General features: G+C 43.2%; 1 protein-coding gene across 8 annotated transcripts in view; it reads left to right on the top strand.

Moving 5' to 3' along the window:
• The window catches only part of KALRN (kalirin RhoGEF kinase), a 1333112-nt gene that overhangs the window by 1167268 nt on the left and 140090 nt on the right, over positions 1 to 25754 (top strand). For all 8 annotated transcript variants that reach the window (XM_069224644.1, XM_069224642.1, XM_069224641.1 and 5 more), the window contains 5 exons: positions 4268 to 4360; positions 12897 to 12947; positions 14020 to 14097; positions 16890 to 17075; positions 23338 to 23509. In XM_069224644.1, coding sequence (XP_069080745.1) covers positions 4268 to 4360; positions 12897 to 12947; positions 14020 to 14097; positions 16890 to 17075; positions 23338 to 23509 — 580 coding nt within the window. The remainder of the gene's footprint in view (positions 1 to 4267; positions 4361 to 12896; positions 12948 to 14019; positions 14098 to 16889; positions 17076 to 23337; positions 23510 to 25754) is intronic.

Raw genomic sequence — 25754 nt, 5'->3', positions numbered from 1 at the left:
TGTCTAGCATCACAATGGTCACAGGCACAGGGTCAACTTCAAAATCTGGTGTTGGTAGACCGCCAAACATACCTCTCGCTTCTATGGTGGAACAGCAAAAATTTAAACAAAGGGCGGACATTTCAGGACCCAGTGCCTCAATACGTTATAACAACAGATGCTTCCATGACAGGGTGGGGAGCACACCTCAATCACCACAGCATTCAAGGACAATGGGATATACACGAAACAAAATTTCATATCAATTACCTAGAACTGCTAGCAGTATTTCTAGCGTTAAAAGCCTTCCAACCCATAATAACACACAAATACATTCTTGTCAAAACAGACAACATGACAACAATGTATTATTTAAACAAACAAGGAGGAACACACTCAACACAATTGTGCCTCCTAACACAAAGAATTTGGCAGTGGGCGATTCACAACAACATTCGCCTAATAGCACAATTTATTCCAGGAATACAAAACCAACTAGCAGACAACCTTTCGCGAGACCACCAACAAGTCCACGAATGGGAAATTCACCCCCAAGTTCTGAACAAGTACTTTCAAATTTGGGGAACACCCCAGATAGATTTGTTCGCAACAAAAGAAAACTCAAAATGCCAAAACTTCGCATCCAGGTACCCACACCGCGAATCACAAGGCAATGCTCTATGGATGAGTTGGTCAGGGATATTTGCGTAGGCTTTTCCCCCTCTCCCTCTCCTTCCATATCTAGTAAACAAGTTGAGTCAAAACCAACTCAAACTCATACTGATAGCACCCACATGGGCAAGACAACCTTGGTATACAACTCTACTAGACCTTTCACTAGTACCGCATGTCAAACTACCCAACAGGCCAGATCTGTTAACACAACACAAACAACAGATCAGGCATCCAAACCCAGCATCATTGAATCTGGCAATTTGGCTCCTGAAATCCTAGAATTCGGACACTTAGACCTCACACAAGAATGCATGGAGGTCATAAAACAAGCTAGAAAACCTTCCACTAGACACTGCTATGCATCTAAGTGGAAAAGATTTGTTTACTACTGCCATTCCAATCAAATACAACCATTACATGCCTCTACTAAAGACATAGTAGGATACTTACTACATTTGCAAAAAGCAAATCTCGCTTTTTCATCTATAAAAATACACCTCGCAGCAATATCTGCTTACCTACAAACTACTCATTTATCGTCTCAATTTAGAATACCAGTTATTAAAGCATTCATGGAAGGGCTAAAAAGAATTATACCACCAAGAACACCACCAGTTCCTTCATGGAATCTTAACATCGTCTTAACAAGACTCATGGGTCCACCTTTCGAACCCATGCATTCCTGTGAAATGCAATATCTAACCTGGAAGGTCGCATTTCTCATTGCAATCACATCCCTCAGAAGAGTAAGTGAAATACAGGCATTTACCATACAAGAACCATTTATTCAAATACACAACAATAAAATAGTTCTAAGAACAAATCCAAAATTTCTGCCAAAAGTAATCTCACCATTCCATTTAAATCAAACAGTAGAATTGCCAGTGTTCTTCCCACAACCAAATTCTGTGGCTGAAAGGGCACTACATACATTAGACATCAAAAGAGCACTAATGTATTACATTGACAGAACAAAGCTAATCAGGAAAACAAAACAACTGTTCATAGCTTTTCAAAAACCACACATAGGAAATCCAATCTCTAAACAAGGCATTGCTAGATGGATAGTCAGATGCATTCAAACATGCTATCTTAAAGCCAAAAGAGAATTGCCTATTACACCAAAGGCACACTCAACCAGAAAGAAAGGTGCTACAATGGCCTTTCTAGGAAACATTCCTATGAGCGAAATATGTAAGGCTGCAACCTGGTCTACGCCTCACACGTTTACTAAACACTACTGTGTAGACGTACTAAATGCACAACAAGCTACAGTGGGCCAAGCTGTACTAAGAACATTATTCCAAACTACTTCAACTCCTACAGGCTAAACCACCGCTTTTAGGGGAGGTAACTGCTTTATAATCTATGCCACACATGTGTATCTGCAGCAACATATGCCATCGAACTGAAAATGTCACTTACCCAGTGTACATCTGTTCGTGGCATTAGTCGCTGCAGATTCACATGTACCCTCCCACCTCCCCGGGAAGCCTGTAGCCGTTTAGAAGTAGATCATAAATCTTAAACATCTGAACATTTGTAAATAATTATTAGAAACTCTTAACGTACATACATATTCACTCCATTGCATGGGCACTATTTATACCAAACAACTCCATCCTCACCCTCTGCGGGGAAAACAATCTAAGATGGAGTCGACGCCCATGCGCAATGGAACCGAGGAGGGAGGAGTCCTTCGGTCCCGTGACCAAAAAGACTTCTTCGAAGAAAAACAACTTGTAATACTCCGAGCCCAACACCAGGCAGCGGACTGTGCCACACATGTGAATCTGCAGCGACTAATGCCACGAACAGATGTACACTGGGTAAGTGACATTTTCATTACTTTACATTTAAAAAAAACATAGAAATTCACTGAAAAAAACTAATGTTACACAGACTTTATAGTTAGGTTCTGAATTTACTCGTACAAAACCATAGATATTCAGCAGTTATAGTTGGAGTTCTTTCAAGTAGCTATAACTAGCACCCTAAGGTAACTCTAACTTGCGCCTTTGCCATGCACAGCTAATTACTCCACATATTATGTCATTGATGAGAACTTGTATGGCATCTTTGATATCACTGCAATGTTTGCAATAACATTATTGATAAGAAAACTGTGCATGACAAGAGCGCAAGCTATCGTTACCTAAGGGCGCGAGTTTATAGTTACTTGAAAGAACTCTAACTGTACTGAATTACTGTGGTTTTGTACGAGTAAATTCAGAACCTATCAATAACGCCCCTGTAACCTTTGTTTTTTTTCACTGAATATATATATATATATATCTGCACAAAGGAGCATTTGCCTTGCAAAGATAATTCCTTTTTAAGTGTTTCTTATCAGAAAATAGAATATCTAAATAAACCTAGTAGGTTTGTTTAGCTAGTCAGTAAGTGTAAGTCATATCTGGGTGGAGTGTAGAACCATCTTTTTTCTAAAGCTGCATAAGAGTTGGGTTGAACATTGTATTAATACTTGTCCCTGGTAGTAAAATGGATTAGCCATGATGTCTTGCTCACACCACTGTAGTTAGGCCATCTGTCCAAACATGGTGATAGCACTTGCTCTGCCACGCAGTGTTGTCTGCCAAGCTATGGTGAGCCTACATTCCATATTATGATGAAAGTTCCTTTCCAACAATGGTAGTCACCTGGGAGAAGGTAATTTATTCAGCCATTATAATGTCAGCTATTGATCCATGGTGAAGTCGCCTCCCTGCCATGCTAATGCCACCTGAATAGCCATAGTGAAGAGAGCTGCATTGTCAAGGATGGTGATGGTTATTTCCCTTCTATGATGATTGCCTCTGCCTGACCAGCTGATAAGAACCTAACCCCCCTTTTAGTCCTACTCACCCATTGTGTAATTGAGAGGGGCAGAGAGGATTGACTTTTGCAGGATAGCGTAGAGTATCTATAAAGGGCTCAGACTAGGACTTCAAGGTTTCTTTCTACATGAAGTATCTTTACTATAGTAAGTTGATTCATAATGAGGATTGTCCCTCTTGCTTGATTAAATGGCATGCAGTTTGGATGAAATGGTCAGTTTGTAATTCATAGTTGTGTGCTCATAAATACAATACATTATCTGACAGGACTATAAAAGATGAGTGTCCCCCTTAAAACTAAGTTCATATAACCAAGCAGCCTGTCCTTTCATGCCTGGGAGGTCAGGAGGAGAACAGCACTGTTCCGAAATGATGCTTATATCCTGCCCCTGTGCACCAGGTGGTGTTCTGTAATAAGGGGTAAGCAAGAAGTAATGTTAATCATACCAAAATCAGTCTATGAACATAATGCTGCAACTGTGTACTGCCAGTCTCGTACATTAGATCACATGACATGCACTTCTCTGTATTTTACTATGGGCCTTACATGAATACAAACTATCTTTAAGAGAAGCTGTGCTTCTGCCTGGAATCTGAACATACGCATTTTAATTATTTTTAATTCACTAATTCTCTACCATGAACAAATGTATTTCCTGTGATGTTTCACTGTTTCCTCTGTTTGAGCTACCAAGTTGCCAGATGCATACTAAGAGCCTGTGGTTCTTACTATCCTTGCACATTGATTCATTGTTGTCGGTGCTTCTCTTTTCCAGGATTTGAAACAAGAAATAAACCAGAGACTAACCATCAGTGACTTTCTTATCAAACCAATTCAGAGGATAACAAAGTATCAGCTGCTTCTCAAGGTAAGAACTGGAACACTTAAAGCAGTGGGCCCAGATTTGTACAGTGGGTTTGAAGTACTGAGTGGAACTGCAGGGAAGAGCTTACATATTTGATTTCATACCTTGGATATACTTTATGCAATGGATTGATTCAGATTACTTTAGGCTGCATGGTGGCTGGCATCATCATATTGTCAATTTGGCATCCATAACATTAGCTGGGCAATTTTTTATGGGCGGTTGGCCATTTAAAAAGTCACAGACCCTGTCGCCCTGTTTGAGCAATGCAGGTAGGTGTATTGTGAAGATCTTCAGTACAGCCAGAGACTGTCCTCAAAGATTGGCATCAGATTTGAATCAGCCTGTTGGTTTTAGGAATAAGAAAAGGTGAGTTTTGAATTCACAGCTTCACTCACGTCCTTTACTCACATTTTGCAGCTGTTTCTCACAGGTCTCATTCTCTCAAGAGCCAGTCAGAGTTCAGCACAACAAAAAGGTAGGCATTCCAGAACGCAGCTCAGGCATTTGTAAGCCCTTCATCACCCATCACATAGGGTATATATTCAAACTGATTTCTGTAGCATTTCAACGTTCAAAACTCTTGCCTCCTCTGACCAAGATAGTTTTGGATGCATCGTTTCAGAAGTGGATGGCACTAATTAGTTAGTTTTCTTCAGGTTCCCACTCTCTTGGCCTCCCTGTCTTCTTCATTGTTACGGTGGTTTGTATCTGCAAACTGACCAGTCTGGCCCTGTAGGTAGCACAAAAAAAACATGTGAGGATCTTGCTGTGGCCAAGTTTGGCATGTTACACCCAAGGAGCTGTCAGATTCATGTTGGCAGCATTGAGGATGTGCTATCAATACTGCAGCTGTTGAGTGTGTTTTCCCATTTGCTGATTGGTCATTACGGTGTCCTGTAGGTAGGGTTGGACCACAGGAGTTCTTTATTGGCTTTTTGGGTTCCAGGAGAGGAGATAAATCCTATCCGGGTGGACAGGGGTTCATAATCCCACCATGTTCAGTGCCGGCCTAGATTGTCGAAGCAATAGGACCTTCCTATATTGTGGAGTTCTGTTCGTGAAGCCATGAGAGGTGTGATCTTAAACACCCCTTAAGCGCCTATGTCTTTTCATTGAACAATTTAATTCAGTCTCATTGCCATTTTATATGGAAATGTGTCTTTTGGGTCCCTTGCTCGGCACATGCAGCTGTATCTCGCTCAACTGAGTCTCCTTATTTGATGTGAGAGAACTGCCTTATGAACTTACCAACCTTCTTGCCCCACCCTAAGTATCAACTGAGTCCCCCAGACTCTAGGACTTGCATGGATTGGTTGTATCATACATCTTCCTCATAACAGGATCTGTGGCAGAAAATATCTTCTCTGCAGTGATCAAAATTGCTCTCAATGTATTATTTCCTAGCACTTTCCTGGTGTCTGTCCTGCAATGCAGTGGCACAGGTAGTCCATTTTTGTTGCATATTACCAGTCCACCAGCTGTTTTCTGGAGCTATTCAAAGGCGTGAATACTCAGGCACGATTTCCTCTGGTCACATTTAAGCTCCTGTGAGTCGAACTTTCTCCACTGGTGTTTATACAAATACTAACGGGAAATTAATAAATCTGAACAAGTCACTGCTGCTCAATGTATTCTTCTTTATTGATCTAGGTAGAAAACAACACAACATCCAAATTAAAAGAATTCCTTTTCTAACCAACTCTTTTCAGAAAGTGGTTAAGTGGAAGTGGCATTGGGTTGTCAAGTATATTATCACATCTTAATTACAACTTGAAAAACAGTAGTGCAGGTACATGAAAAGATCATGTGCATCTTCAAAGGCTGGTTATACGTGTAAATATTGCTTCCATGCCATTCCATCAATCTCTTTACTCATTCCCTCCTTACTGTAATGAAAGAGTGGTGGAAGGTGCAGGCCAGAGGTTTCACATCACTATATTCAGCAGCACCATGATAAATCAGGAACGAAGGAAAGAGCTGCTGCGGTCACTGCTGTTAACGCTTCTGTTCATCTGCACTCCATTCATGCAGGTGAAGTCTGAGTCACCATTGCCACTTTTTTGGCGGTAACTGTGATCTGATGCAGCTCGCATAAGTGACCAAACCTAGGAGGACAGGATATTAAGAAATATATATTAAATATAACAAAGGGACGAACAAACTTTCAGAGCCTGCTCTCCCATTCCTTAGCAGCAATCAAAATGTGGAAGTTGCAGGAACCTTTGCTTTCGCCTCAGAAAATTCCTTTATCTGATAGAGACTTCTAGCTGCTGATTTCTTACCTTTGAATTTCCCAGGCATCAGACTGGATCCGGAAACATTAGCATGAGCAGTATCTCTGCGCACCTTGGGTTGGCTTTCTTTGGTTCCGGTCAGCGTCATTGGCGCAGAAAGTGGCATTGCAGTCTTGTACATAGGCGCCAGGCAGGCGCGCGGACGTCAGCTCTTTTCTTTCCACGCCAGTTAGTGCTGATCTGGTAATGAGCTACACCCTGTTTCTTTTTAACAGGTTTTTTAAATTTTTGTTGACCGTTTTTGGAAGTGTGTCGAGGATGTCTTCGAGGAAGACAGGTTTTAAACCACGTGGCGCAAGTCACCGCACCATGTCGGTTACAGATCCGCATCTGGTCTGTTTATGGTGTCTTGAGCGCGTCCATGACTCAGTCGTGCTTGGACTCCTGGGCCAGGGTGCCGAAAGCTTTGAGGGAGCAGTCGCTACAGCTGCTTGCAGTCAAAGCCATCAAGCCCGACTCCTAGGAGGTCTCGATCCAGATCAGGGAGAAGGTTGTGGACCGCTCCAGGAGCCCCAAGTGTTCTTCATTGCAATCAAGGTCTTGAAACACTTGGAGGAAGAGCCACAAAATGAAGAAGTCCAAACGGGCTTAGACTACACTCCGTCGGCCAATGAGTGAGGAACATCGGCATTCCAGGCACGGTTCTGCGGAGTGGTTGCCATGTCGAACTCTGCGCCTCCCTTGTATCCACAAGCAACTCCAGCTTAGATTATAGAATTTTACAAGACTATGCGCCCTGTCTTTGACCGGACGACCCCTGCAGAGTACCTTCAGGCCCTGCAGGGTCAGAAGAGGCCCCATCAGATTCCGTGACGATGGCTTTGGCCTCGGCTCGGATAGGGTCTCACAGATCCGATATCAGAACCAGATCGGCACCAGTCGTGCCAACGCAACCTTTGCCAGCACTAATCCTGATGCCAATGCTCCTGGTGGTGTTGGCCCCATTCGCATTCCCGATGACTCGGAGTTGAAATGGCATCGATCAGCACCGATTCCGGAACTGGCAGGGCTCATTGGTCCTTGCCTGAACGTTTTCCGAAGCAGCAAGGCATGGTGATTAGTGGGAGGGGTCACTGGGCCCTTTAGAACACCAATTAGAGTCCCCAACTTCATTGGACGAGTATGAGGAACTAGAAGATACCAGTGGACTGGACACCTCCGCAGATACTGGCTTGCTGTCTTCCCCAGCAGTGGCTATGGAGGAGGGAGCATCTTATGCAATGGTAGTGAAAAGGGCAGCCGAGGTCCTTCATCTCAAACTTCCCTCTGTGGTGGTCAAGGCTAACCGTTTGACGGAAGTGCTTCAGCTTGGGGTTTCCTCATCTGAACCCCTTTTGCTCTTCAATGAAGAACTGACTGATGTCCTGCTGGGAACTTGACCAAAAGCCTGCACAGGGGCTCCTGTAAATATCACAGTTGCCTGCCTCTATCACCCTGTCACAGGTGATCCTTGCTTACTCATACAGAACCCCACACCTGAGAGCTTAGCAGTCCAAGCCTCAACTTCCCATGGCGCATTCCCTGCCGCTCCCCTGGATAGGGAATCCTATAGGCTGGATAGCTTAAGCAAGAAAATGTTTTCTTCGACTGACCTACCATTGTGGTCATTAAACACCGCATGCCTGGGCCTTTATTCCCATAGCTTGTGGAATACGGTTGTGCAGGTGCTGCCACAGGTGCCTATTCAAAGCAGTGAAGGGCGGGAGGGATGCAGCAAGGTTCAATATTAGGTGTTAAGGTTCACTATTAGGTGTGTTATGGACATGACTGACTCGCTAGGCAGACTGGTTTCGTTGACAGTGGCCTTACGGTCCCACGCCTGGCTGAGATCATCTGGCTTTTCTGGGGATGTCCAGGCCAACCTCATGGACATGCCCTTCGACGAGACTCATCTCTTTGGAAAAAAGGCAGATTCAGCACTGGAGTGCTTTAAGGACTCGCAGGCTTGGTCAAGTCCCTGAGCCTCTCAGTGACACTTCACCCCTAAAGTCTGCCACCACGCCAGCCCTACACCAGTCACCGTCCTGCGCATGCTCCCCAAGCTGTGTGAATACGTGGTGTATTTTGACCCATGGGTCTGGTACACAGAAGACGTCCGCCACCAACCCTCCGGCAACTGCCACCTCTAAGCCCTCCTGATCTGGTTCTGCAAGACCATGGGTGCCCAGTTGGAGAGAGAATCCAACATCTCCTCTGCTGGCAGTCCATAACATCGGCCAAATGGGTTTTGCAGATCATTCAGAGGGGCTACTCGCTCCCTTTCCATTCTTTGTCTCCCCCTATACCACCAACAGAAGAATGCCTGTCAGGGTATCAAATAGACTTGCTCTGAGAGGAAGTTACAGCTCTCATGGCCGAGGGGGCTATAGAAAGGGTTCTGATAAGTATTGTGCCTATAAGTAGGCAGTGGTTATTTGTGCTACTTTCTGATTCCCAAAAAGAATGAGGGTCTTCGATCTATAATAGACCTGCGAATCGTAAATCTCTTCCTCAAAAAGGAGCAATTTAAGATGCTCACCTTGGCTCAGGTCTTGTTGACCCAAGACCAAGGAAACTGGCTAGTAGCGTTGAATTTGTAGGATAGGTTTTTTCACTTCCCCATCCTGCCTGCCCACAAGCGTTACCTGCGACTCAAGGTAGGCACTTTCATTTAACTGTGCTACCCTTTGGCCTTACCAGCACCCCTCGGGTGTTCACCAAGGTGATGGCTGTGGTCACAGCTCATCTGCACAGGTTAGGGGTTTCACTCTTCTTGTACCTTGATGACTGGCTGTTGAAGGCGGCCTTGCCCAAGGCTGTCTCCTCCTACCTTCAGACTAAGGCGAACCTACTGCGTTAGCTGGGGTTCACTATAAAAATGCCAAAGTCACAATTGACTCCCTCTCAGACACTCCCTTTCATTGGACATGTTCTGGACACAGTGCAGTTTTTGGGCTTCTGCTGTGCAACGAGTCCAGGATATTCTGGCAAATATACTGATGTTCCAGCCTCTGTCCTGGGTTTAAGTGAGACTGACTCTGAATCTGCTGGCCTCGTGGTCTCCTACAACTTGCTAGTGACATGCCAGGTGGCATATGCAGGCTCTGCAGTGGTACCTGAAGTTCCAGTGGGTGCAGCATCGGAGGAATCTCTCCAGCATGGTCCAGATCTCTTAGAGAACTGCAAAGGACCTGCAGTGGTGGTTAACAAACCGTGATTGGTTCAGTGGCAGACCCTTCTCCAACTAAATCTCACAGTAATGACAGATGTGTCACTCCTGAGATGGGGGTAGTCATCTGAGAGAGGTGGAGATCAGAGGACTCTGGTCTCTGGCAGAATCTGGACTCCACATAAACATGCTGGAACTCCATGCATTCCAGCTGGCAATAAAAGGCTTTCTACCCTTCATCAAGGGAAAGGTTAGTGCAGGTGTTCACGGACGACACCATCACCATGTGGTACTACAACAGACAGGTTAAGGGACTTTGACAAGAGGCTCTACATCTCTTCATATGACTGGAACAGCTGGGCATAACCCTGGTCATTCACTGTCTGGTAGGTTCTCTCAACGCCAGAGCAGACAAACTAAGCTGTCGATGCCTAGTGGATCATAAGTGGCGTCTCCACCCAGAGGTGGCACAAGGTCTTTTTTAGCAGTTGAAAGAGCTTTGGTTAGATCTATTTGCCTCTGCCAGGAAGGCGTTTTGCACGCTGGAGTTTCCATGGCGGCTCTTGCTCGGAGATGCTTTTCATCTTGAATGGAGCTCAGGCCTCCTGTGCACCTTTCCTCCTATACCACTCCTGTCTGAGCCACTGAACATGAGTGTCGATCCTCTGATCAGACTGCCCCCTTTTTAAAGATCTTCTGTCACAGCAGCAGGGGCGTGTCCTCCACTCAAACCTGTCAACTCTCTCAATCCTTGCGTGGAGAGTGAGCTGCGGTCCTTGACAGCTTTCGACCTTTCTCCCCGAAGTCTGAAATGTTATTCTGGCAGTGAGGCATCAGAGGTGTTTTAAAGCATGGGCAAAGTGGGATCTAGCACAGAGCCCCACTCTTTTAGGGGGGCCCTGATAAAGCAGCTCTTCTCTACACAGTCCTGCCCTGATGACCTTGAAGGATTCTTAAACTATTTTGAATACCATCTTCCTTTCATTTATTTTTAACACAAGTGATATGTGGGAGTCTATTACAGACATTGTGCAGACAAATGTTTGTTTTTTAACACTATGCAACATCCATAAAAAAGTTCCTTTTAAATTTAAACATGACCTCACATATGAGAAATGTCAGTCGGCCCCGGAGATTATTTTCAATAATATTAGTGAGCTTCTGCTGTGTTACAATATTGAAAGCACATATGCCTATCCCTGAATATTAGATGGAAACACATTTATAATTTGGACCAGTGTTCCTGTGTCGCGTTGGTGACCATGCCAAAGAAGACATGTAAGCGCATCATAATTCAAAGCTGTTCCAAACAGGGGTCCCCAAAATACCTTTGGCCCGGGTCCCCCAAAAGCCTTAAGATGTCCCTGCAAGGTGTCCGTCAACCAAAACAATATACACCTCTTGGTGGAAGTGATTTCTATCATATTGTACAGAAAAGTCCATTGATCCACTTTCTGCTTCCCTTTCTGATATTTTGCTTTTTATCCTTACCCTTGTCCAGCAGGGCTCTGCTTTGGGCACTCTGAAGGGTTATCCTTCTGTTCTGTCTGCCTTCTTGAGGCTGCTTGACCAACCCTCTTTATTTACGTCCCCTATTGTAAATAGATTTCTGAAGGGCCTTGTACATATGTTTCCCCCTTCTCCTTTAATTTTGCCTTAGTGGGACCTTAATTTGGTCCTCACATGCTTGATATTGTCTCCTTTGGAGCCTTTCCACAATTGTCCCCTCTGGCTGCTCACAATTAAAACACCTATCCTCGTGGCTATTACATCTGCTAGGAGGGTGAGCACGCAGCTTTATCTTCCAAGCCTCCATATTCTCAGTTTATCTGGACAAACTGGTGCTTCCCTCAATGGCCCCTTTTTTGTCGAAAGTAGGAACACCGTTTTATGTGGATCAGTCTGTCACCTTGCCCACCTTTTACGCTCCACCACATCCCTCTCAAGAAGAGGAGCAACTCCACCGTCTGGACACAAAAAGAGCATTATCGTTCAGTCTTGATCGAACAAAAGAGTTCTGGGTGGACTACCAACTCTGTGTGCGGTATGTTGGAGCGAAGAAAGGTCAGCGGTGCAGAGGAGGACCATCACCCAATGAGTTGTTTTCTGCATCAAGATCTGCTGTACAAAAAAGCTGCCTCCTGAAGGCTTATGTGTTCATTAAACCAGAGCTAAACCACTGCATTAGCACATGGAGTCCCAGTCCTGGATATCTACCAGGCAGCACATGGGCTTCCTTGCGCATATTTATCAAGCACTACTGCCTACATAGTCACGTCCCTAGTGATGGGCCTTTCACATGTTCTACAGGACTTTCTCATTTAAATTTGTCCCCAGAAGTCTCTAGCATATGAACAAGTTAACTTACATTAAGTATCGCCTTATCTCGTAGAGACAATATCTAGCCGCATGTTCCTTACTGACCCAACCATCCTCCGCTTGGACGGATTTACAGGGTTGGGGATGATCCCTTTCAGGGCCCTAGTTTAGACACACCATTGTTAGTGCTCTTCATGGGTCTGCACATCTGGCATGGGAAGTCGTGAAAAGTAGCTGACGTTAGCACGCTGAGGCGGGGTCTATATTGGTGAATTGGACATCAGTTGTGGCATATACAATGCCGCATGGATCTAGCCGACTTGGTACAAAAAATCTTCCGGATCCAGTCTGACGCCTGGGGAGAATTCAAAGGTAATCTGCAGCTAGTTATTATCTCTACCTGATAAGATGCTACCAAAGGTAAGTAACTTGTTCTTTTGGCATTGGCAAATGAAAATAACCTGCCGCCACTGTAGGCATTATGATAGTTGAAAAATGTCAAGCAGACCCTCAATGATGATCAAGGCATCTGCTGAGGGACGATAGAAGCAGAAATCCCAGCACAAGGACATATGGCCTGTATCGTTCACCACACAACACCAGATACATACAGGCTGACAGTGGGACTTTCTGTGGATAAATGTACAGATCTCTAAATGGATGACTTAATGAATGGCAGTGTTATTTACTGTGTGTAGTTCTACATCAAGCACAACTATTTGATTTTCCTACCCGGTATCATAAAGAACATCTCTTTTTTTTCTAACTTTTTCAGGATTTCTTGAAATTCAGTGAAAAGGCGGGATTGGAATGTTCCGAGATACAAGTATGTGTTTCATGTCTAAGTGAACAATAAATATCATGCTTTTCTACTCTGTAACTAAAAGCTAAGAATCATCCTTCTAGATGATGTGGTAACACTTAAAGCTAACGACTGCTCAGCCTGACATCAAAGATCACAGAGATTTACATACCTGACCTACGTTTTAGAATCTCCATTCACTGTATATTTATATTCGATGTTTGGCAGACCAATTGTTAAGTATGGAAAAAGTGTAAGGAACTCTGCACCGCTAAAACTTGAAACTTTCAGTGGTTTGATTCTCACACCTATCATTTAGACAAAGTGTTCAAGCTGCATGTTTTAGCGCCCATCTTTGCTTATAGTATTGTACTGAATACTACGCTGTTAATGCACATTGATTCACATTTTGCATGCAGAATATTTCTCCATGGATCCGATTGATGCAGTTGTGCAAGCAAGGATGTCACTGGGGAGAGCTAAAGTAAAAATAAGTATGCACCTATTGGAAGAATAATAACGTTTCCAGGAGAGCGTCAGATTAGTCTCTAGGGAAACGTAATGCAAACGAGACATAACTTTGTGGGTGTTGAGCCACATTTTCTGCATCTTGCCCACACCTCTTTACATTTTTGGACTTGCGTTTAAATGAAATGTGTCTAAGTGGTTTAGAACCTACCAGGAGAAATCCAAGAACACTTTTTCTTGTGGGCTGTGAGAGAAGGAAAGACTTTGCATGGAAAAGATGCTTTCTCATAATGAAAAAAAACAGAGGCAAAGATATTTGTTAAATTTCACTGATGTCTCGCGTCTAGGCATGTAGATATACTCCTTTGGAGTGTAGTAGGGTTGGGGAAGATGGGTGGGTGTCAGGGAGGATACAAAAATTGTGATCCTCCTCATATACACCTGGCACATTTGTAATTCTTTTAGAGCTATGCCTGAACAAATCCTGTAATTCATAGGTGATCATCCAAGTTTCTGGAGATTTCCCATTATTTAATGAATTAGACCTAAAAGGTTTCATATTAATGCAACTTTGAATTATTCTCTAAGATATTGTTGGCTGAAACTGTTCCTCATTTGATTTTTACAGAAAGCAGTAGAGTTAATGTGCCTTGTTCCAAAACGCTGCAATGATATGATGAACTTGGGCCGGCTTCAGGGTTTCGAGGTAAAGTGATGCAATTGTTTTACATTATACTTTCTTTTCCGTGTGAAATTGTACTTTAAGTTGAGTAAGTACCGTCAGTGTTTCTCAATCTACAGTTGAGAAATAGATATTTTTTATCTACTCACATCATAATTGGGTACATTGATGAGTTTCACTTCTTGTAAATAAACAGCTTCACGATTTCTGAGTGATGCACATAAAGCTTACATGTTTTAAAACGTGGATATAGGTGAGATTTCACTTGACCTGTGATGTCTAGTTTGGTTAATTTTATTAATTATCCCTGATGTTAGATCAGTTCATTGAGAGCAACTTAGGTTTTCATCGGGGAAGGGCAGTAGTGGCCCATCCATATTAGATTTGAAGAAAAACATTTATTTGCAAGACCTCCTTCATAACTACTCAAGAAATCTGTATTATTTTGGCAGTCCTCTGAGGATGAAACGAAACAGTTGCTTGAAAAACACGCCGGAAACGCTGCTGAGATTTGTATTTTATTTTGCAATTCATTAAGAATGTAGGCATGCATTGGGTCAAGGGGGATGAATATTCTGGTACACTGTGCTGGCATAATTTGGTTTATGAAACTTTGCAATTCAGGGAAATAGTGGCTGTAGTCAGCTTTCTTATAGAAAGGAATGTAGAGCCCAGATTTTAGGTTTACCAACCATGAGTTTGTGTTTGTAGACTTCGAGTAATCAAGATACAATCATTTGTTTCAAATTGAATTTATTTTACTGTATTGTATTGGTAGGTATAGCTTACTTTCCATATCTCTCACTGGCCTAAAGTGCATTTGAATTGTTGCGCTAATAGCTACTCTGTATGTATGATTACATAGCAATTCACAATCCCCAGCAAGGCCACAAAGCATGCCATTTTTCGTTGGATCCCTGGGCAGTATAGGTAACGTAAAAGTATCAGTAGTGTCCTTATTTGATTGCTACTTTTTGGCACACTTGGATAATTTGGTATTCTATTACTGCCCTCACCTGTTGTGAAAAGCTTGTTACAAGTCTGAAAACTCTCATCTACCAAGCTGACTCTCCTCCTGCCAAAGCAAACTGTTTCAAATCACCAGGACTCACCTTTTAATAAATATATTTTAAAAATCCTTGTTTTAAATCAGAAGTGCCTGAAGTATGTTGTGCCTCACCATGACTGTGAGGTTACCTAGTGCTAAGTGCAGAGTAAACAGTGTTTGCCATGTTGATTGTAATACATTAGAAGGCTTCACATTTGGTGCACTGGAAGCTGCAGTAACCACTGTACTGACAAGAAAGGGACAGCAAGACCGCAACACAGCGCTTATAAACTAAATCTTGCGGTCCTTTTTGGTGTGGTTCCAGAATATCATCACCCATAAATATTGGATGCTAAATATAATTTACAAAACTATTGAACCCGTTGGAGAGAATGTCTACACCCAGTGGGATGATGTTTTGGTAAACAGTGTTCAAAAAGCAATGTTTATGTAAAAAATAAAAAGTTAATATTCCTACATACCTACAATGTTTGAACGCTTTACCCTCAAGGGTATGGATAACCAATTTCCTAACCAAACCATCATCAGACAGAAATATTGTGTTTTTAACATAAGTTCCCATAACCCCGCCCCCCCCCCCACACCCCCCCTGGGTGTTACTATTAGAAGAGCTACACCAGATGGAATATTTTAAAATATATGTATATATTGTGATATTCAACCCAATAGTGTGTCAGTCTTCTGTTCCCTATCGGAAGTATTTTTAACTTTTAAATCTGCGTTGTTTTATTACCCAAAGAAAGCGGCCTCAGAACTTGCTAAGTTGTTCTAGAAAGTTGTTCTAGATTTGCCATCAGTTAACAATAGGTGTTGCCACCGTTCAGCTATCGACGGACAGGTTAACAATTTTCACCTCTTACGGTTTTTCAAAGAATGGGCTTGATTGAAAAAGCTCGGAACAAGTCATAAAGTGTGTGGATACTTTACTGTAATAATGTAAATGTATAACATCTGACTGTTTGCTAATTCAAATGCATTACCATGCGACATTGCACACATTATGAAAATAAACATACGTTGTAAGTGTACTTAGTTTGAGGGGGAATCCTTAACACCCTCTTTCCCCCCACCCCTTTAACAGTTTGAGTGATAGTGGAAATATTTAAGTTGTTGTATAATGCTTCATTGACTTTGATCGGAGACTCTCACCTCTAAAACGCTCATACATACAGTATTTTATTAGTACGATGCTGTTGAGATGGATGGAGAGAAGAATGAGGCATTGGATGGAAAGAAAGGATGCCAGATGAAAAGAGAAGAAAGGAAAATGACAAACAAGGATGGAAATTAGGATACAAATAAAGAGGGAGAGAAGGTTTAATGAATGGAAAAAGGCTGAAAGAAGGATGAATGAAAAAAGTGTATAAAGGAAAGAAAGCAGAAAGGAAGGTTATAAAAAAGATGGAAAAAAGCAAGAACAAACAATTGTTCTGCGTGCAGTGTGGCGTTTGGTTGTTTTTACCAGGCATAGAGCAATTGTGCTGAAATTATGTAAAACAAAACAATAGAGACAATACAGTGTACAGTTTTATGTGTTTCTTTTTGCTATCATGTGTGGAGTATCTGGAGATTTGTAATTTGTCCTATGTTTCAGTATTACTGCAGCTGTTGTGCATTATTTTTTCGGAGTCATGACTTTTCAGTGTTACATAGAATAACAGTAATACGAATGACTGTGCAGCTCTTGGATGTCTAGCGATAGCACTCTATTTCCAAGCCTTGCATTAAATATCAATTTTCCTTCTAGGGCAAGCTGACCGCTCAGGGAAAGCTATTGCAGCAGGACACATTTTATGTGATTGAACAGGATTCTGGCATGCAGTCGCGGACAAAGGAAAGAAGGGTCTTCCTCTTTGAGCAGATTGTCATCTTCAGCGAGCTTCTCAGGAAAGGCTCTTTAACACCAGGGTACATGTTCAAAAGGAGCATAAAGGTACGCTTGAACCGTGAGCCAGGTGGGAAAAATGACTATACACTGATTTGTAATTCTAGGTATAAATGGCAGTCAACTGAATTAAGGACCACTGCCTCAGAGCATTAGAAGGTTGTCCACAGCCAACAGGGTGATGTCTAGGAAGATGGCTCATGAGAGGAAATGAAAATCCATGCTTTAATCTGATATTGAAAGTTTTGGCAGTGTGACTGGGATGAAGAGAAGGGAGGAGAATTGAGATCTGCAACCACGTGAGATGAGGGAGTCATCCTTGTGTGCAGGTCCACACCTTGGGCTACATCTGGAAATTGTTAAAATTTAGGATCAGGGCACCCTTAGTACTGACCATTTAGACATAGTTGCTTGGTGAAGGTCAGCAAGATACCGGTGTAAGTTCTTTTGAAAGCTTTCACTAACATTTGTCAGGTCCTTCTTTGAAACTGTTCCAGATACTCCTTGTGTGCAGCAAACGTGTTCACTTTGGCAATTGTAAATCCACTAGGACTCTCACACGTGCATGCTTGGGTTTCTGATGCTGGGCCCTTCTAGAATAAATGCTGGAAATCTAACTGCCTTAGATTTCTAACAGGATGCCAGTTTAGCCCTGCAGTAACTTTTTGTATTTTTCCTAGACCCATTCTTAGGGGCGAGCGCAAAGCGCTCTGTCCCCTGTTGTAATCCCTCTTTGGGTTTCTAAGCACGCCAATGTCACGTCAGTCACTTTCATTCGTTCATGGGCTTGCCTTTTAAAATCTGCTTGCTTTCATTAGTGAAAGTCATGCAAATGTCATGCCTTTTCCGGTGTTTAGCCCTCCTCGAGCACACCGACTAGCTACTGAAAACATACGAGACTCGATGTTTTATGTCTGGTTTCTGGACTGCTTTTTCTCTTTATTAGCCAGGTAAGCACCTATCAGGACGGGGCTCTGACATCACCTGCATGGCCTGGCCACTCAGCTGCTCCCAGAGTTCCCTGCCAAACTTGGAAACAAGAAAGCAGAACCCAGCGACCCTCTGGAGGAGCTCTGACCACCCCCCCTGGGGTGGTGATGTACCAGAGAGTGGCCACTCCCCTTTCCATTTTCCAGTTTTGCGCCAGAGCAGGGTCTGGGGTCCCTGAACCGGTGTGGACTGATTTATGCACAGAGGGCACCAAATGTGCCCTTCAAAGGATACCAGTGGCTTAAGGAGGCTACCCCTCCCATGCCAGTCACACCTATTTCCAAAGGGATAGGGTGTTACCGCCCTCTCCCAAAGGAAATTCTTTGTTGCCTTCCTGGGCTTGGTCAGATCAAGCAGCAGGAGGGCAGAAACCTGTCAGAGGGGTGGCAGCAGCTTGGGCTGTCTGGAAACCCTGCAATACTAGTGGTAGCAATGCTGGGGATCCTCTAAGGAGCCCCCAGAGTGCATGGAATCATATTTCCAATACTTGCAACAGTATTGGGGTATGATGCAGACATGTTTGATACCAAACATGCCCAGGCTCGGAGTTACCATTATGTAGCTGGCCATCGTTGTGACCTATGTCCAGTATACACATAAAATAGCACCCCGCACTCACAAAGTCCAGGGAAATGTATATAGAATTTGTGGGGGCACCTCTGCTAGTGCAAGGGTGCCCTCACACAGAGGTACCTACACCCTGCCCTCTGGGCTGAGAGTGCCTACCATAGGGATGACTGAAAGTGACCTGGTGCAGTGACCTGTAGTGAAAACAGGTGCATACACCTGTTTCACACAGACTGCAGTGGCAGGCCTACAGAACCCTTTGCATGGGCTCCATATGGGTAAGTGCTGCATCCTAGCCCATAGGTATCCCCTGGTACCCAGGGGTACCATATACAAGGGACTTACATGGGGTAACAGTATGCCAATTGTGGGAAGAAAAAGGTACAGTTACCAAATTTACATGAGAGAGCATAACCACTAGAGTCCTGGTTAGCAGAATCCCAGTGGACACAGTCAAACACACTGATAACAGGCAGAAAATGGGGGTAGCCATGCCATGAAAGAGGGCAGTTCCCTTCAGTATGACGGGGCCCACTGGGACGAGATGGAAGAACTACTCCAATATCTACACCAAAAAAGAAGAAGGGTAGGCTATCTCGAACAATTCAATCAGATGTACCATTGATGCAGCCGATACAACAGCATATGGTGTAAACACGTGTTCTTTTGAGAAGACATGCTTGTTTGATGTGCTCAGGCTTCAAGCCAGAAATACAACCGGCAGTCCTCAACATGCCTTTTGAAAAAGAGCATTTTTTTGGCCCAGAGATTGATACCACTATTGATAAGCTGAATAACGACTCAGAAACTGATAAAGCTATGTGGGCCTTAACAACCACCAACTAGAGGTAATTTTCATAAGCCACAATTTAGGGGTGGGTTCAAAACATCATCCGACGAGCCTTCCACCTCCCAAAATAAATAAGAAACACATTTTTACAATAGCTGTTGCTTCAGAGGATCTCACAGGGGCTCAGAGGTAAATCGCCCACCTCTAGAGGCTCTCTCTCCAATACAAAGCAGTGACTTCTTACAAATCCCCACAGAATATACCTCTCCAGTAGGGGGAAGGTTTGCACATTTTTATCCCCACTGGTCCAATATCGCCATAGATCGATGGGTCATATCAATTATCTAACATAGTTATTGTCTACAGCTCATTTCCACTCCACTAAATGTTCCTCCTTGTGTTCAGTCTTTCACACGACCATCTCATTCTCTTAAAAGAGGTACATCCCCGTCTTTTCAATGGCCTGTAGAAAAAGTTCCCCTGTCTCAACAAGGGTCAGGAGTATATTCCCTATACTTTCTTATACCAAAGAAAGACAGTCCCTAAAGACCAATCCTGGATCTCAGACCTCTCAACCCATTCGTACTTTCAGAGCAGTTTCATAGGGTCACTCTACAAGACGCTATTCCCCTATTACAGAAAGGAGATTACATGATAGCATTAGATCTCAAAGATGCTTATTTCCACATTCCCATACATCCAGCACACTGTAAATATCTCTGATTTGTCACTGCAGGAAAACATTATCAATTCAAAGTTCTACCATTCAGAGTAACAACCGCTCCCAGGCTATTCACAAAATGCTTAGCTGCAATAGCTGCATTCCTCAGAAGACAACATATTCATGTTTTCCTGTACTTGGACGACTGGCTCATATAAGCCAATACCAGACAAAAATGTCAGGAGCCTACTGAATTCTACATATACACATTTCGGGATTTACAACCAACTACCTCAAATCCCATCTCCAAACCCTCACATATACATCCTTATGTGGAAGCAATTCTCAATACTCCCTCACAATTGGCATATCCATAACCAGCAAGGGTTCGGGCTTTCAAAAATTTCCTTTGTCAATTACAGAAGAACCATACTTACACAGTGAAACTAGTGATGCAACTATTAGGGATGATGCCTTCCTGCATTGCCATTGTGCCTCATGCCAGACTACACATGCATCCATTACAGAAGTGTCTCTCTTGTCAGTGGTCTCAGTCACAGGGTCATCTTCAGGATCTAGTGTTGTTGGGCCACCAGACTCACCGCTCTCTGCAATGGTGGAATCCCACCAATCTTTCAAAGGGCGGCCCTTTCAAGACCCAGTCCCTAAGATCACTCTGACTACAGATGCATCATAGATGGGATGGGAAACTCACCTCAACAATCTTACAGTACAAGGCAAATGGGATTCCATTCAACAAACTTAACACATCAGCACCTTGGAGTTGCTAGCAGTCTTTCTAACACTCAAAGCATTTCTGACACAAATCTCTCACAAAGTGGTTCTAGTCCGTACAGATATGACAACTATGTATTGTCTGCAGAAACAGGAGGGACACACATCTCAATTGTCCCTTCTAGCTCAGACATTTTGGAAGTGGATGATTCACAACCACTTTCAGTTACTGGCAGAATCTCTCCCAGGAATGGACAATTAGTTTGCAGACTTCTTAAGTAGGACACAGCAACTAGTCCACAAATGGAAACTTCACCCACAAGTGCTTAGTCAATACTTTCGCCTCTGGGGGACACCAGAAATAGATCTATTCGCCACCTTAGAAAATTTAAAATGCCAAAACTTCACACCCTCAGTCCAAAGACAATGCTCTATGGATGAATTGGTCAGGGATATTTGCTTACACCTTTCCGACTCTCCTACTTATTCCATTTCTAGTTCACAAACTGAAACAAACTTCACTCACCATGATCCTTGTAGCCTCCACATTGGAACGTCAACCTTGGTACACAACCCTACTGCATCAGTCTTCGGTTCCCCATCACAAACTTTTCAACAGATAAGACCATTTGACTCTAAAGAGAGGCCAAATCAGACATCCAGAACCCAAAACACTCAATCTTGCTATGTGACTCCCGAAGTCATAGCGTTTGGATATTTACAACTTCCCTCGAAATGTATGAGCATTCTTAGGGAGGCACATAAACCTACAACTAGACAGTGTTATGCTGCAAAATGGAAACGTTTTCTATGCTACTGTCAACCTAAACACAGTGATCCATTCTAACCGTCAGTAAATGACATTGTTTGTTATCTGCTACATTTACAAAAGGCAAATTTAGCATGGTCATCTATTAGACTTAATTTAGCACCTATAGCTGCTTACTGCCAAAACAGACAACATATTTCTTTGTTCCAAATTCCTGTAATCAAAGAACTTATGGAAGGACTTTGATTATTCCACCTAGGGTTCCTCTAGCTCCAGTATGGAACCTAAACATTGTCCCTACTAGAGTTATGGATCCACCATTTGAACCCATGCACTACTGTTCTTTGCAATTTCTTTCATGGAAAGTTGCCTTTTTGGTAGCTATCACTTCTCTACGACGTGTAAGTGAACTTTTCACTTTAGAGAAAACCTTTTTCCAAGTACATAAAGATAGAGTAGTTCTTTGGACAAACGCTAAATTTCTCCCTAAAGTAGTTTCATCATTTTACATTAACCAGTCAATTGAGTTACCTGTCTTTTTCCCACAGCCAGTCTCAGTAGCTGAAGAGCTCTCCACACTCTAGATCTTAAACGATCCCCTATGTATTACATTGACAGGGCTAAAAGTTTTAGAAAATCTAAACTTTCTGTAGCATTTTCAATGTCTCACAAGGGTAATTAGATTTCAAAAAATGGAATAGCTAGATGGCTAGTCAAGTGTATTTAAGCTCGTTATCTCAGAGCCAAAAGGCAATTACTAACACCTCCTAAAGCACACACTACCAGAATAAAAGGTGCGTCTATGGCCTTTTTAGGAAACATTCCAACAGCAGATATTTGCATAGCTGCCACTTGGTCTACACCACACACATTTACTAAACACTGTTGTGTAGATGATCTGATAAAGACTTTTAGTTGCAGATTCCTTACCTTAGAATTTTCCCCAGACATCAGACTGGATCCGGAGATGTTTCTTTGAGCAGTACTTTTGCACGTCGTTAGGTGGCGTTGGTCGACTCTGTTGGCGTTGTGGTCGCCGTGATGACATGGGGAGTCGTACATAGATGTCGCCTCAGTGTGGTGACGTCAGTTCTTCTGTGCTGATCTGGAGAGAGCTACCCTCGTCAATGTTTCACCCACAGTGTATATACATATGTACAATATTTTTAGTAATATTTTTTCACAACAACTACAGGCGAGGAGTGAGGGCACATGTGAATCTACAGCAATACATGCCACAAACAGATGTCTCCTGGGTTAGTAACATTTCCCTTTCTGCTATTGACAGTTGATTGTAAGTGCTGATAACAATTAGGTAAAGAGAGCTTAATGTTGTCCCTTGCTAGAGCTGGGCTTTGTTAGATACTCCAAAAGACAGTTAAAGTCACACGTTTTACCTGAACGGCTAAGTGGTTTATTTTTGCATGGACCGTAGCATGGGCTTCATCTGCTCTTTTTCCGTTGAACTGAAAGGTTTTGTTACCAGTTCAGAAAACGTCTGTTAAAATCTCTTTTTCCCTATCTATCATCTCTATACCTAAAGGGAGAAAGGGACTACGTTAGAACCAGGTATGTGACAGAGGATGATAAATTTACAGCCAACTCATTAAGAATGCTTGTCACTGGTCATGAGCAAATGTAGGTGTGTTTTCCAAATTTAATGTTCATGATAACCGAATGCCACTTAGGTTTGTTAACTTGGGACTAAGGCAAGTTACTAAATGAAAAAGTAAGTAATTTCCTATTTACGCCCACCTTTAATCAAGTGAGAAATGTGACTCCCTTCAATCTGTTTCAGATGAATTACCTGATCATGGAGGAAAATGTGGATAACGATCCCTGCAAGTTCATTCTCATGAGCCGCGAGACTTCAGAACGAGTGATTTTACAGGCTGCCAACGCGGATATTAAACAGGCATGGGTACAGGACATAAGTCAGGTCCTAGAAACTCAGCGAGATTTTTTAAATGGTGAGTACAGGCACATGCCGTTAGTTTTTAAGGTTGTCTATCATAATTGATCACTAGTTAGCAGCCTGCATAAGTAATGTTTACACAACACGAAGGCATTCTTCTGTAAATACAACCCTTAACCAGATATCTTTGACAAATGGGAGCCTGGAAGACCACCAGAGACTATCCATGGGATATATAGTGCATGGAAGGACACAATAGGGTTTTATGGAAGAAAGTATGTCTTTGTTTTTCCCATATCTTTGTGATGTGCTATTTTAATTATGACACCAGGAGGCATCAGCAACAGTTCCAACTCTGTGCTGGCATGCTTTTTGTTGCACGTGTAAAATATAGAGTATCTGATGTTGCCTAATGAGACCACACAGGGTACTGAAATAATTGATTTACTGGGCATAAGGCTCTACGTTCATAAAAAATGCACCATTTTCAGCTGTGGGAGGGCTAACTATTGAATTTATGAAATGAATACCCTAGTCCCAGCCTTGAAAAACCATAATGTACTAATTGTTTGCTTCATCATAAAGCAGAACATTCCTTCTAATCAATTAGAATGTTTGAAACTTGTTTTTGTCTTTTGAAAAGGATTGTCTCACTTCACAGAGGAGCTTCTTCTTATGATACTTTTAGTCGGTTTTGTCAGGGCTGCACTCCACCACCCTCTTTCGAGCTACATACTGTGTGCCTCACAACATGACTTAATTGACGGGTAAAACCCAGCCACGGTCCTACAGCAGTATCCGCACAGCATTGACCAGCAGTAGTTTAGGTTACCTTTGCTTTGATAGCCTGAGGAGAGAGTTGAGTGGTCTAACCTGCTTTGTTCCTTAATCACCCCCCCGCCCCCAGTTGAGCTGGCAAAATTAGATGAAGATTGGTGATACTACAAGTGCATTCTCTTCTTTGGCTGTCCTTTGTCTTTTATTTGTTTTGTGTGACTTATATTAATATGTTAACTAGTATGTTCACTATCTCCTATTTCTCCATGCATTGAGGGATGTTAAGATGGTCACATAGAATACATTTTTAATGAACTTAAATGTAGACTTTTTTTAAAACAAAGGTGTAAAAGATGACTCCTATTCTTCCTCTTGTGGATGGCAAGAGAGCCCTGAACAGGGCTCAGTTTCACTCAAGTTAAGTAAAAAAAAAAAAACTCACCCGTAGCTTTCCTGGACCATCAGAGATCGTGTTAGTGGTACATTCTGGAAGAAAACATTTGAATCCAACTTCGTATTATCCATTTTTATTATTTTATTTTGTGGTTTTGAGATGTGTGAACCTAGCTTCAACAAGCAACTGAATGCTGTTCATGGTGAATAGAGTTAAGTAAAGGAAGCTAGTTATTGTGAGACATCTAGGAGGTTGCATATGCCCTCCATTTACTAATTTGTAAGGATAATCTGATATAGACTTCTAGTTGCAGATTCCTTACCTTCAAATTTTCCCCCAGGCGTCAGACTGGATTCAGAGATTTTTCTTCAAGCAATACCCTTGCGTGTCGCTGGGTGGCATTGGTCGACTCCGTAGGTGGCGTGGTTGCCGTGATGACGTCTGGAGTAGTACATAGATGCCTCCCTCGCGCAGTGACATCAGTTCTTTTCTTTCCGTGCCACTTGCTCATCCGAGAGCGAGCTACCCTCTGCTATTTTTTGAGCAAATTTGACGGTTTTGTCGAACTTTTTTGGTGCGTCGAGGATGTCCCCGAAGACCGGGCTCAAGCTGTGCGAGGACTGCCACCGCATGATGTCGGTGACGGACCCTCATCGTGTTTGCCTGTGGTGCCTTGAGCGCGAGAATGACCCGAAGTCATGCTCCAAGTGTCGGGGAGTGCATCCGAAGGCTTTGAGGGAGCGGTCCCTAAAGCTGATGGCGGCCCAGCACTCGACTCCGTGTAGATCCCGATCTCGCTCGAGAGGAAGGTCTCGAGATCGGTCGCGGAGCCCATCACCACTCGTCTTCTTCCAAGTCTTCGGGTCAAGGTAATAATAAGAAGAAGTCAAAGAAGTCCCATTGCTCTCCGACTTCACCCCGTCGCTCGGCCGACGCAACGCGGGACGAGCGTCCACTCACTAGGCCTCCATCCTCAGAGCCTACGTCTGGGTCGACTCCGTGCTGCCCCGAGTTTCCCGGAGCGACCCCCGCCCAATTCAAAGAGTTCTTCGAGGCCATGCACCTCATCTTTGGGCGTGCTGACCCTGATACAGCGCCTTCAGGCCCAAGGGGCTTGGCTGAGGGGCCT

Source organism: Pleurodeles waltl, chromosome 3_1 (assembly GCF_031143425.1).
Source record: "Pleurodeles waltl isolate 20211129_DDA chromosome 3_1, aPleWal1.hap1.20221129, whole genome shotgun sequence".
NCBI lineage: Eukaryota > Metazoa > Chordata > Amphibia > Caudata > Salamandridae > Pleurodeles > Pleurodeles waltl.
This window is presented reverse-complemented; position numbering and strand designations above follow the sequence as displayed.